At 47.8% G+C, this 14,051-nt stretch overlaps 1 protein-coding gene across 1 annotated transcript in view; it reads right to left on the bottom strand.

Moving 5' to 3' along the window:
• LOC144597077 (sodium/potassium/calcium exchanger 3-like) overlaps positions 1 to 14,051 on the bottom strand; it is a 225,775-nt gene that overhangs the window by 21,527 nt on the left and 190,197 nt on the right. Inside the window, 2 exon segments of the mRNA XM_078405992.1 lie at positions 623 to 676; positions 3,421 to 3,446. Of these exon segments, the coding sequence (XP_078262118.1) occupies positions 623 to 676; positions 3,421 to 3,446 (80 nt within the window).

The raw sequence follows: 14,051 nt of genomic DNA, 5'->3' as shown, positions 1-14,051 counted from the left end.
GTGTTTTCTTCAGTTTAGTTTAGTGTAGTTTAGAAATACAGCGCAGAAACAGGCCCTTCAGCCCACCGAGTCTGCACCGACCAGCGATCCCCGCACATTATCGCTACCCTGCACACACTAGGGACAATTGCCACTCCCATCAAGCCGATTAACCTACAAACCTGCACGTCTTTGGAGTGTGGGAGGAAACCGAAGATCTCGGAGAAAACCCACGCGGTCATGGGGAGAACGTACAAACTCTGTAGTCGGGATCGAACCCGGGTCTCTGATGCTGTAAATGCCGTAAGGCAGCAACTCTACTGCTGCGCCACCGTGCCGACCCCCCCCCCCCCCCCCCCCCCCCATGTTCCTCCCACATCACAAAGACGTGCAGGTTTGTAGGTTAATTGGCCTTTGTGAATTGTCCCCAGTGTGCAGGATGTGAAACTGGGATAACATTGAACGAATGCATGGGTGACTCAGTGAGTTGAAGGGCCTGTTTCCATGCAGTTTCTCCAAACTAAACAAAAAATGGTAAGGGATAGCAGAGAATCCCTTGGCTCGGGTAGCCCAATAAAGTTCTACACACTAATTTACAGGTAGATCCCATCATCAAATGTCAGAGAAGATTATTGATCCTTACTTCATAATCAGGATGTAGACTGTGTACATTAATACCAAGATCAAAGATTCCCACCTGAGGAGGAAAGAGATACAAATCCTTGGATTAGTTCATCAATACACATTGCATTACAGCCCACACAGGGAGAATTGTTCAAGTACTCGATCATACATTACCACCAGACATAGTATGTGGAGAACACAACTACAGGGATGGATCCATTAACTGTTGGACAGATCGATTGTGTGGATGAAGTGAGAGTGAGTGTGCAGAACTGATGGAGGGGGAACAGATACAGCATGGATACAGGCCCTTCAGCCCATCTCGTCCATGCCGACCAAGGTCCCCCATCTAAGCTCGTCCCATTTGCCCGCGTTTGGTCCAGATCCCTCTATCCTGTCCATGCACCTGTCCAAGTGTCTTTCAGAGCGGAGTATTTAAAGTGAAGAGACGAACAAAGAGTGAGTGAGTGTGAAGTACTGATTAGTTCAGCTTAGTTTAGAGATATAGCACGGAAACAGGCCCTTCGGCCCACCGAGTCCGTGCCCACCAGCGATCCGGAGAAAACCCACGCGGTCACGGGGAGAACGTACAAACTCCGTACAGATGGCGCCCATAGTCAGGATCGAACCCGGGTCTCTGACGCTGTGAGGCTGCGACTCTACCCCTGCGCCACCGTGCCGCACTATAGGGAGGGGCTGTGCAGAGGGTGTGAGGTATCGATGGAAAGGAGCTTTAGAAAGGAGACGAGGAGGAATTTCTTTAGTCACAGGGTGGTGGATCGGTGGAACTCACTGCCAGACGGCTGTGGAGGCCACGTTATCGAGTAACATTTAAGATTGACAGATTCTTGGTTAGTACGGGTGTCAGGGGTTATGGGGAGAAAGCAGGTAAATGGCCTTGAGAGGGAGAGATAGATCAGCCATGATTGAATGGCGGGGTAGACGTGATGGGCCAAATGGCCTAATGCTGCTCCTATAACATATGAACTTACAGTGATGGATTACAGAGAGAGTGATTGTGGCGTATTGACAGACAGTGGTGAAGAAAGCAACTGGCATGTTAGCCATCACAGGTCAGGGCACAGAAATAAAATTTGGGATGCAGCTCACGTCACACTGGTTAGAATGCGTGGAGTCATGTGCACAAGGTAGACACAAAATGCTGGAGTATCTCAGCGGGTCGGGCATCATCCCAGGAGAGAAGGAATGGGTGAGGTTTCAGGTCGAGACCCTTCTTCAGACTGACAGTCTCGACCCGAAACGTCACCCATTCCTTCTCTCTTGAGTGAGATGCTGTCTGACCCGCTGAGTTACTCCAGCATTTTGTGTCTCCCTTCAATTTGAACCAGCATCTGCAGTTATTTTCCTACGGGCCATGTGCACAGTTGTGTTCACCGCTCTATAGGATGGATGTGATTGTGCCGGAGGGAATGGAGGTGGGATTCACCGGGATGTCGCCGGGATTGGAGTACTTTAGTTAGGGGGAGAGATCGGATAAATTGGGTAGGAAAGAACTGCAGATGCTGGTTTAAATCGAAGGTGGACACTAAATGCTGGAGTAACTCAGCGGGGCAGGCAGCATCTCTGGAGAGAAGGAATGGGTGACGTTTCGGGTCGAGACCCATCTTCAGGCCCGATAATTGGATAAATTGGGCTTGTTTTCCCAGGGTGAAAGGTGGCTGAAGAATGGCCTGAGAGGGGTGAATAAATTCAAGAAATGCAGAGGCAGGATAGAGATTCTGAAACTTTCCCCCGTGGTAAGGGTATCAAAGGACAAAGGTTTAAGGCAGTGCTTCTTAAACACATTCACCTTTGAGTCTTTATCACAAAATTTCATTCACCCTCGACTAAATTTTCCTCTGTTTTTTGGGGTAATTTTTGTCTTATTCTCCCTTGTGTATAATTTTATATATATTAAGTCATTCACCCTTCATGCATCCCTCCAATTTCATTCACCCTTGGGCGAACCATTCACCAGTTTAAGAAGCACTGGTTTAAGGTGAAAAGGAAGGGGTTTCAAAGGGAACTTTTGAAGGGGAAGGTTATTTTTTGACATGGCGATGGTTAATATCTGGAACTCACTGCCTAAGGAGTTGGAGGAACGAGACATAATCACTACGTTTAAGAGAATTTTTTTTTTAGACAATAGACATTAGGTGCAGCAGTAGGCCATTCGGCCCTTTGAGCCAACACCACCATTCAATGTGATCATGGCTGATCATTCTCAATCAGTTTTAGATTTAGGTTTCAGACATGAGGAAGCAAGCAATTTCAGGCCTTCTTTCACATCTTTCTTTTCAGTTTAGTTTAGAGATACAGCGAGGAAACAGGCCCTTCAGTCCACCATGCTTCCACGCCGATCAGCGATCCCCCCCCATGCACTAGAACTATCCGACACACACGAGGGACAATTTACAACATACAGAAACCTGCAAACCTGCACGTCTTTGGAACGTGGGAGGAAACCGGAGCACCCGGGGAAAACCCACGCGGTCACGGGGAGAACGTACAAAAACTCCGCGCAGCCAGGGCCCGTGGTCAGGATCGAACCCGGGGTCTCTGGTGCTGTAAGGCAGCAACTCTACCGCTGCGCCACCGTGCCGCCCACAGGCTGTTTTGTTGGACAGGCTGTTGAATAGGCACGACATAGAAAGACCAAAGGCGGGCAAATAGGATCAGTGCACATGGACAAAGAGGTCAGCATGGACATGGTGGGCAGAAGGGCCTGTTGTACAACGTTATGATTTTGACGCTATGGGTCCAGTCTGCGTGGGTGTAACATTCCTACAATTTGAGATGCTCATGGACGACACTTACCAAGAAATTCTTTCGTCATAAATAATCTGGAGGGGAAAAGAGAAAATGTATTGAGAATGGTCCTTCATCAGTTTCAATTCCAAATATAACATTTAAGATCGGCATCAGTTCCAACCAAATTCAGCGTGTATTTATGCATATTGCCAACCAAATTAATATCTAGGAATACATTTCATTTTTTCCTATGCACCTTACCCTCAGTACCATCTCCCACCGCTGCTCACCCTGTTCCTTTCCCCACTTTCGTACTCATCTCCCACCCCAGGTTCCCCCATTTTCCTTCCCCACCCCCACCCTCCCTCCCCCACCGTGAGTTTTTTTCCCCACCTTTTCTAAGAATAAAGGGGAGGCCATTTAAAACTGAGGCGAGAAAAAACATTTTCACCCAGAGAGTTGTGAATTTGGGGAATTCTCTGCCACAGAAGGCAGTGGAGACCAGTTCACTGGATGAATTTAAAAGAGAGTTAGACAGAGCTCTAGGGGCTAGCGGAATCAAGGGATGTGGGGAGAAGGCAGGCACGGGTTACTGATTGTGGACGATCAGCCATGATCACAATGAATGGCGGTGCTGGCTCGAAGGGCCAAATTGCATCCTCCTGCACCTATTCTCTATGTTTCGATCCCTTCCATCCACATTCCTACCTCTGGCTTTACATTTCACTCCTCCTCTCCTCACGTCTCCATGTCACCTCTCGCCTCTCACTAACTCCACCCATCTGCAAATCAAACCCTCACCACCCCCTCCCCCCCCCCTTACCTGTAGCCACCTATCACTTGCTGGGCTTTTCACCGCCCCCACCTCTTTGTTCCAGCTTCCTCTTCCCCCACCCCCCCCCCCCCCCCCCACTCCAAACAGTCTAAAGAAGTGCCCCGACCTGAAAATTCAAACTGCCCATTCCCTCCTCAGATGCTGCCTGACCTGTTAAGTTCCTCCAGCATTTTGTATTTTGCCGGAGCACACTTGCATAGCAAAGAGATCTTAGGCCAATACACGGAGATGTTTGAGATACAGGTCACCTTTCTTTGGTCATCGGTGCTGCCTCTGATTTGTTCTGAACCTTCTCAGGCCTCTAATTTCCCTCTCCCCTGACTCTCAGTCTGAACAGGGTTTTGACCCAAAACGTCACCTATACCTTTTTTCCGAAGATGATGCCTGATGTGCTGAATTACTCCAGCATTTTGTGTTTATCCAAGATCTAATAAGCTCCTGCCCTTTGTCTCTTCATTAATAATTTGATTTATTATAATTTTATGGAATTTAATTTAACTGCTTATTTAATTCCATGTCTGTCACAGAAAATTGGATCTTTTTCAAGGTGCGAGTCTACCTTCGAAAGAACCGCCAACAAGCGAGTGAGTTGAGGGACATTTGTCAATGGCCTATGCTCGCTGGAGGAGCAAAAGGCTTGAGAAGAAGTGGAAGAGTTCTCCTTTCAGTGAAGTTATAGTTAAAATCCATCTCCTTCGCACATCAGTGGAGTGTTTCTCTCTCATTCCCAAGCTGGCATTGATCAACGGAAGGTCGAAACCTCAACAAGCCAAATTGCTTCTAGTTCCCAGCAATGTCTTCCTTCCACAGAGGCTGCCTGACCCACCGAGTTAACTCCAGCACCTTGTGATTTGCTCCAGATTCCAGCATTTGTAGTTCCGTGCTTCTCCACTGTCTTGGTGTATTTTGCAAACATCACCATTAACCAGCAGATGGCAGGAAGAGACCAGGCATACAAGTTGCAGCTCCGGCATTGAAACCCTTCAGCTTCTGCCCCTCTCTGTGCGTTTCGCAGGACTGTACAATTGCGTTGCGTAAAACGCGAATCTAACATGCTGGAGGTGTTTTAACATGCTGGAGGCTGACGTTCCCAATTCCTGCTGAGCCATTCCCTGTAAAAGCAGTGCTGCACAGTGGCGCAGCGGTAGAGTTGCTGCCTTACAGCACTAGAGACCCACATTCCGTCCTAACTGCGGGTGCTGTCTGTACAACATTGCACGTTTGCTCCATGACCTGCGCGGGTTTTCTCTGGGCACTCCGGTTTCCTCCCACATCACAAAGAGGTGCACGTTTGCAGCTTAAATGCCTTCTGCAAACTGTCCCTAGTGTGCAGTATGCGAAAGTGGGATAACATAGAACTAGTGCACGGGTGATCGTTAGTTGGCATGGATTCAGAGGACTGAAGGGCCTGTTTCCATGCGTTATCTCCAAACTAAACCAAAAGACTTGACCTTTCCTAATTGATTTTGCAGTCTTTTAAACGCCTCAGCAATAATCTGCTGTCCCAGACTGGCTCGCAATCCGCACCCATTTAATGGCGGCCAACCACACTGGCTCCTGGTTCAAAAACATTTAATTTAAAAATTCTTATTCCCGCTATCAATTGCCTTTTGTGGCTTCACCCTTGCACCCGTCTCCTCCTGACAATAACCTCTCGAGCTGCCTCCTTCACTTGCGGCCTCCTGTGTTTGGCTTAGTATAGTTCAGAGATACCGCGTGGAAAAAGGCACTTCGGCCCACCGAGTCCGTGCCGACCAGCGATCCCCGCACACTAACACTATCCTACACACACCAAGGACAATTTTACTTTTTTTACCAAGCCAATTAACCGACAAGCCAATATGTCTTTGGAGTGTGGGAGGAAACCGGAGCTCCTGGTGAAAACCCACGCAGGTCACCGGGAGAACGTACAAACTCCGTACGGACAGCACCCGTAGTCAGGGTCGAACCTGGGTCGCTGGCGCTCTAAGGCAGCAACTCTACCACTGCGCCACCGTGCCACCCATGCACTTTGTGCATCCCAAATAATCATCTTTCCACTGAAGTCCTCGGTGTCTTCAGCGCAGGAGCCTGGGCTCTGGAATTCCTTCTGTAAACTGGGCGGCAGGGTGGCGCAGCGGTAGAGTTGCTGCCTTACAGCGAATGCAGCGCCGGAGACTCAGGTTTGATCCTGACTACGGGCGCCGTCTGTACGGAGTTTGTACGTTCTCCCCGTGGCCTGCCTGGGTTTTCTCCGAGATCTTCGGTTTCCTCCCACACTCCAAAGACGTACAGGTATGTTAATTGACTGGGTAAATGCAAAAAAAATTGTCCCTAGTGTGTGTAGGATAGTGTTAATGTGCGGGGATCGCTGGGCGGCGCGGACTAGGTGGGCCGAAGGGCCTGTTTCCGCGCTGTATCTCTAAATCTAAAAAATCTAAAAAAAAATCTAAATCTAAACTCCTCTCCCTCATTACCACTCTCTCCTCCTTGAAAATGCTCCTCCATGCTGCATGGGCAAGGTGATGCAGGGGCAGAGTTACTGCCTTACATTGATCCTGTTGTACAATGCTCCCACGAGGTGCTCCAGAAGACTTTATTGAGAGGAATGCTATATGCATACACAATGTCATATGAATGGCCTGTTAGTCTGATCCTGTCTGTGGTAAACTGAAGGAATGTATTCAACCCAGCCATGGTAGTGTTGCTGCCATACAGCGCCAGAAACCCAGGTTCAATCCCGACTTGGCTGTACGAAGCTTGTACGTTTTCACCGTGACCTGCGTGGGTTTTGTCTGAGATCTTCGGTTTCCTCCCACACTCCAAAGAGGTACAGGTTTGTGGGTTAATTGGCTGGGTGTAAATGTAAAATTGTCCCGAGTGTGTGGAAGGTCGTGTTAATGTGCGGGGATCGCTGGTCGGTGCGGACTCGGTGGGCCGAAGGGCCAGTTTTCACTCTGCACCTCTAAACAAAAAATGAACCAAACATTGGCGTCAGTCCAAAGGACGAGAAGGATGGGTGGCCTAAAGTTAGTCGACCTGCCGGAGGAGGAGAGACAGGGGAAACGTTTCCGGGCCGGATGCCAGAACCTACGGACTAACACCACCCATGCTTCAGCTGCGAGCAATGGATGTGTCGCAGGTCAAACTGGAGGAACAGAGAGCTCCCACAGGGATGCCAGGCTGGAAGTGCTACAGTGATGAGCTGTCTAGCAAAAGGCCCCATGAGCAAGTACAGTAAGTAACTAGGAATTAAAAAAACTAGCGTTTGACGGCACTGGGCCTCTACTCGCTGGAGTTTAGAGGGGTGGGCTTCATTGAAACTTACCGAATAGTCAAAGGCCTGCACAGAGTGGATGGGGAGAGGGTGGTTCCACTCGAGGGAGTCTAAGACCAGAGGTTACAGCCTCAGAATAAAAGAATGTTCCATTAGGAAGGCCAATTCTCTGAATGCATTCATAGAAACATAGAAAATAGGTGCAGGAGTAGGCCATTCGGCCCTTCAAGCCTGCACCGCCATTCAATATGATCATGGCTGATCATCCAGCTCAGTAACCTGTACCTGCCTTCTCTCCATACCCCCTGATCCCTTTAGCAAAAAGGGCCACATCTAACTCCCTCTTAAATATAGCCAATGAACTGGCCTCAACTGCCTTCTGTGGCAGAGAATTCCACAGACTCACCACTCTCTGTGTGAAGAAATGTTTTCTCATCTCGGTCCTAAAAGACTTCCCCCTTATCCTTAAGCTGTGACCCCTGGTTCTGGACTCCCCCAACATCGGGAACAATCTTCCCGCATCTTAGCCTCTCCAACCCCTTAAGAATTTTATATGTTTCTATAAGATCCCCCCTCAGTCTTCTAAATTCCAGCGAGTACAAGCCTAAGCCTAAGTACAAGCAAATTCAAGAGGGAGCTAGATAGAGCTCTTAAGGATAGCGGAGTCAGGGGGTATGGGGAGAAGGCAGGAACGGGGTACTGATTGAGAATGATCAGCCATGATCACATTGAATGGCGGTGCTGGCTCGAAGGGCCGAATGGCCTACTCCTGCACCTATTGTGTATTGTCTATTGTAGGAGAGGAGGAGGAATTTCTTAAGTCAGAGGGTGGTGCATCTGTGGAATTCATTGCCACAAGGCTGAATGGATATGTTTAAGGCAGTGATAGATAAAATTCTTGATTCGTACGGGTGTCAGGGGTTATGGGGAGAAGGCAGGAGAATGGGGTTAAGAGGGAGAGATAGATCAGCCATGATTGAATGGCGGAGTAGACTTGATGGGCTGAATGGCCTAATTCTGCTCCTAGAACCTATGAATTATGAAAGCACACAGGTTACAGTCCATTTCTGAAGGTTATGCTTCATTTGTACAGGGCACTGGTGAAATGACCTCTGGAGTACACTGCACAGTATTTTGTTCCTCAGTGACGAAGGGCGTTCTTGCGTAGGAAGGAACTGCACGTGCTGGTTTATACCGAAGACAGACACAAACTGCTGGGGTAACAGCGGGTCAGGCAGCATCTCTGGAGAAAAAGGATAAGTGATGTTGAGACCCTTCTTCAGTTTACGGGCTGGAAGCAGTTCGGAGAAGATTTCGTTTAGTTTAGAGATACAGCGTGGAAACAGGCCCTTCGGCCCACCGAGTCCGTGCCGACCAGCGATCCCCTGTACATTAGTTCTCGGGACAATTTACAGAAGCCAAATAACCTACAAAACTGCAAAACGTATTTACATCGGCGAAACCAAGCGCAGGCTCGGCGATCGCTTCGTTGAACACCTGCGCTCGGTCCGCATTAATCAAACTGATCTCCCGGTGGCCGAGCACTTCAACTCCCCCTCCCATTCCCAGTCTGACCTTTCTGTCATGAGCCTCCTCCAGTGCCATAGTGAGGCCCACCGCAAATTGGAGGAACAGCACCTCATATTTCGCCTGGATAGTTTGCAGCCCAGTGGTATGAACATCGACTTCTCCAACTTTAGATAGTTCCTCTGTCCCTCCCTTCCCCTCCTCCTTCCCAGATCTCCCTCTATCTTCCTGTCTCCACCTATATCCTTCCTTTGTCCCGCCCCCCTGACATCAGTCTGAAGAAGGGTCTCGACCCGAAACGTCGTCCATTCCTTCTCTCCCGAGATGCTGCCTGACCTGCTGAGTTACTCCAGCATTTTGTGAATAAAAACCTTCGATTTCTACCAGCATCTGCAGTTATCTTCTTATACTACAAAACTGCAAGTTTTGGAATGTGGGAGGAAACCGAAGTTCCCAGAGAAAACCCAAGCAATCAGAGGGAGAACGTGCAAACTCAGTATAGACAGCACCCGTAGTCAGGATCGAACCTGGGTCTCTGGCGCTGGGAAGAACCCAGAACTAAAGGTCGTCGTTCAAAAATAAGAGATCACCCATTTTAAACCAAGATGAGGTAGAATTCTTTCTCTTGGTAGGTTGTGAAGTCTTTGGAATACTCCTGTAAATGCCAATGGGGGCAGAGGTAGAGAGGTTTTTTGTTACACAAGGGGGAGAAGGGTTAGGGTGGGTTAATAGGAGTGTGGGAGTTGGGGTTACAATCAGAGCCACTATCTCACTGAGAGACAGAGCAGGCTTGAAGAATTGAGGGACCTAATGATCCTCCAACTATTATCAGGCAACTGAACCATCCCACCATCAACTGGAGAGCAGTCCTAAGCTACTACGATCTACCTCATTGGAGACCCTCAGACTATATTTGTTCGGACTTTACTAAACTTTATCTTGCACTCAATATTATTCACGTTATTCCCTTTATCATGTATCTGTACACTGTGGATAGCTCGATTGCAATCATGTTAAATCATAAGATCATAAGTGATAGGAGTAGAATTCAGCCCATTCAGCCCATCAAGTCTAGTCTGCCATTCATTCATGGCTGATCTATCTCTCCCTCCTAACCCCGTTCTCCTGCCTTCTCCCCATAACCGCTGACTTTAGTCTATAGCCTTTCTGCTGGCTGGTTCGCACGCAACAAAAGCTTTTCACTGTACCTCGGCACATGTGACAATAAGCTAAACTCAAACGCAATTCCCGGAATGGCGGGACTGTCATTGAAAGACTGGAGCGACTAGGCTTGTATACGCTGGAATTCAGAAGGATGAGAGGGGATCTAATCGAAACATATAAGATTATTAAGGGGTTGGACACGCTAGAGGCGGGAAACACGTTCCCAATGTTGGGGGAGTCCGGAACCAGGGGCCACAGTTTAAGAATAAGGGGTAGGCCATTTAGAACAGAGATGAGGAAAAACTTTTTCAGTCAGAGAGTTGTAAATCTGTGGAATTCTCTGCCTCAGAAGGCAGTGGAGGCCAAATCTCTGAATGCATTCAAGAGAGAGCTAAATAGAGCTCTTAAGGATAGCGGAGTCAGGGGGTATGGGGAGAAGGCAGGAACGGGGTACTGATTGAGAATGATCAGCCATGATTACATTGAATGGTGGTGCTGGCTCGAAGGGCTGAATGGCCTACTCCTGCACCGATTGTCTATTGTCTATTGTCTAAACTCAAGTTGGGTGTCAGTCTTTGTTACAAGAAAAACTCTTTCCTCATCCCATGCTAGTCTTTCATCCCCTGGTTTATCAAGTGTCATCTATCCCCGACCTAATCCAGCTTCTGGTTTGTATGTTCACAGGATTAGACCTTTCCAAAGGAAAGTAATTTGGCCTGAAGTCCAGGAACCTATCTGCACCCCGAAACACGAGGCAGAAAGGGAAATCAGGAATAGCAACAAGCTTAGTTTTTTAAAAATTCAAAAGTTCGGAAGTGATAAGAGCAGAATTAGGCCATTCGGCCTATCTAGTCTACTCCGCCATTCAATCATGGCTGATCTATCTCTCCCTCCTAACCTCATTCTCCTGCCTTCTCCCCACAACCCCTGACACCCGTACTAATGGGGTTGAGAGGGAAAGATCAACCAGCCATGATTGAATAGTGGAGTAGAAACATAGAAACATAGAAACAATGTGGAGTAGGCCATTCGGCCCTTCGAGCCTGCACCGCCATTCAATGTGATCATGGTTGATCATCCAACTCAGTATCCAGTACCTGCCTTCTCTCCATACCCCCTGATCCCTTTAGCCACAAGGGCCACATCTAACTCCCTCTTAAATATAGCCAATGAACTGGCCTCAACTACCTTCTGTGGCAGAGAATTCCACAGATTCACCACTCTCTCATCTCGGTCCTAAAAGACTTCCCCTTTGTCCTTAAACTGTGACCCCTTGTTCTGGACTTCCCCAACATCGGGAACAATCTTCCTGCATCTAGCCTGTCCAACCCCTTAAGAATTTTGTAAGTTTCTATAAGATCCTCCCTCAATCTTCTAAATTCCAGCGAGTACAAGCCGAGTCTATCCAGTCTTTCTTCATATGAAAGTCCTGCCATCCCAGGAATCAATCTGGCGAACCTTCTCTGTACTCCCTCTATGACAAGAATGTCTTTCCTCAGATTAGGAGACCAAAACTGTATGCAATACTCCAGGTGTGGTCTCACCAATGCCCTGTACAACTGCAGCAGAACCTCCCTGCTCCTATACTCAAATCCCCTCGCTATGAATGCCAACATACCATTCGCTTTCTTCACTGCCTGCTGCACCTGCATGCCTACTTTCAAAGTAAACTTGATGGGCTACATGACCTAATTCTGCTCCTATGTCTTAAGAACCCCATTCTCCCCATAACCCCTGACTCCCGTACTGATCAATAATCTACCTATCTCTGCCCTTATATATAACCATTGGCCTGGCCTCCACAGCCTTCAAAAGCTGTTGCAAGACAGACAGACTGAGAGAGGCAATCATTTTTGAGGTGTGAACAAGGGATGAATTCAGAAGGAGTTTAGCTTAGTTTAAAGTTTTTCGTTTAATTTAGCGATACAATGGTTTTGGAGAAACACGGAGGAGGTTTCAGAGAAACCTTCATGGTTTTGGGGGATTCTGGCTGAAGATAATGCAGCGGATGTCATCTTTGCTGACCACCTAGAGCCAAGCACTTCCATCTCAGCAGGTTGCTAATTACAGCGTAGAGGTACAATTAATATATAATTATATTACACTGCCGATTAATTATATGCCATACACTATCCTGAAGGCACAATCTGTTGCAGCTCCATTTTAGCATTTAATTGGCTTTCCAAATTCATTCAAAAACTCCAGAGAAATACTTTGCAGCGTCACCCAGCTCGACAGCAACTTAAATATCTGCAGGCACCAGGTGTCTAAGTAATGGGCAGGGTAACGGTCCAGTAGTAATATTAATATCTGATTACTGAAGATATTAATGCAGGATAGCACAGTGGGAATAAATTCAATTAAATTGTCATCCATTTTGTTACTTTTTGTAGAAATGTAACTGTAAATTTAAAAAAAATGTCTGATTTTATTTCCCACAAGCTGATTCCTACTCTCCCCCCCCCCTCCCTCCCCCCCCCCCCCCTCCACCACTATCAGGCATGGTGCTCTATGGAGCTTGTAATGAGTCGTATAGTCCTGCAGCACAGAAACAGGTCCCTCGGCCAACTATTCCAGCAAACCCCAAATTCCCCATCTCAGCTCATCCCTTTTGCCTGTGTTTGACTCACATCCCTCCAAACCATTCCTATCCTTGCACCTATCCAAGTGTCTGTTACATGTTGTTGTAGTACCTGCCTCAACTACCTCCTCTGGCAACTCGTTCCATGTACCCACCACCATCTGTGTGGAAAATGGAGGGACCTGTTCGACTATTGGTTTAGTCTGAAGAAGCATCCTATCCCGAAAAAAAAAACCTGGCCATTCCCTCCCGAGATGCTCTTAGTGTTTGACTCAAGATTTCAGAATCATAGGTGATAGGAGTAGAATTAGGCCATTCGGCCCATCAAGTCCACTCAGCCATTCAATCATGGCTGATCTATCTCTCCCTCCTAACCCCATTCTCCTGCCTTCTCCCCACAACCACTGACACCTGTACTAATCAAGAATCTATCTATCTCTGCCTTAAAAATATCCACTGACTTGGCCTCCACAGCCTTATGTGGCAAAGAATTCCACAGATTCACCACCCTCTAACGAAAGAAATTTCTCCTCATCTCCTTCCTAAAAGAACGTCCTGTAATCCTGAGGCTCTGACCTCTGGTCCTAGGCTCTCCCACTAGTGGAAGCATCCTCTCCACATCCACTCTATACAAGCCTTTCACTATTCTGTACGTTTCAATGAGGGAGCACAGGCCCGGTGCCGACAAACGCTCATCAGAGGTTAACCTACTCATTCCTGGGGTCATTCTTGCAAACCTCCTCTGGACCCTCTCCAGAGGCAGCACAACCTTCCCCAGATATGGTGCCCAAAATTGCTCACAATATTCCAAAATGCGGCCTGACCAGCGCCTTATGGAGCCTCAGCGATACATCCCTGTTTTTGTATGCAGGGACTCTTGAAATAAACAATCGCATCGTTTTTGCTTTCTTTACTAACGATTCGACTTGCAGATTAACTTTTCGGGAATCCTGCACCAGCACTCCCAAGTCCCTTTGCACCTCTGATTTCTGGATTTTCTCCCCATTTAGAAAACAGTCTAGGCCTTTATTCCTACTACCAAAATGCATGACACCACACTTTGCTACACTATATTAGAAACATAGAAAATAGGTGCAGGAGGAGGCCATAAGGCCCATCGAGCCAGCACCGCCATTCAATGTGATCATGGCTGATCATCCACAATCAGGAACCTATGCCCAACTTCGCCCCATATCCCTTGATTTCACTAGCCCCCAGAGCTATATCTAACTCTCTCTTAAATTCATCCCGTGATTTGGCCTCCACTGCCCTCCGTGGCAGAGAATTCCACAAATTCACAACTCTCTGGGTGAAAAAGTTCCTTCTCGCCTCAG

Source organism: Rhinoraja longicauda, chromosome 9 (genome assembly GCF_053455715.1).
Source record: "Rhinoraja longicauda isolate Sanriku21f chromosome 9, sRhiLon1.1, whole genome shotgun sequence".
NCBI lineage: Eukaryota > Metazoa > Chordata > Chondrichthyes > Rajiformes > Arhynchobatidae > Rhinoraja > Rhinoraja longicauda.
Note: the sequence above shows the minus strand (reverse complement) of the source record. Positions and strands in the feature narration are given on the sequence as shown.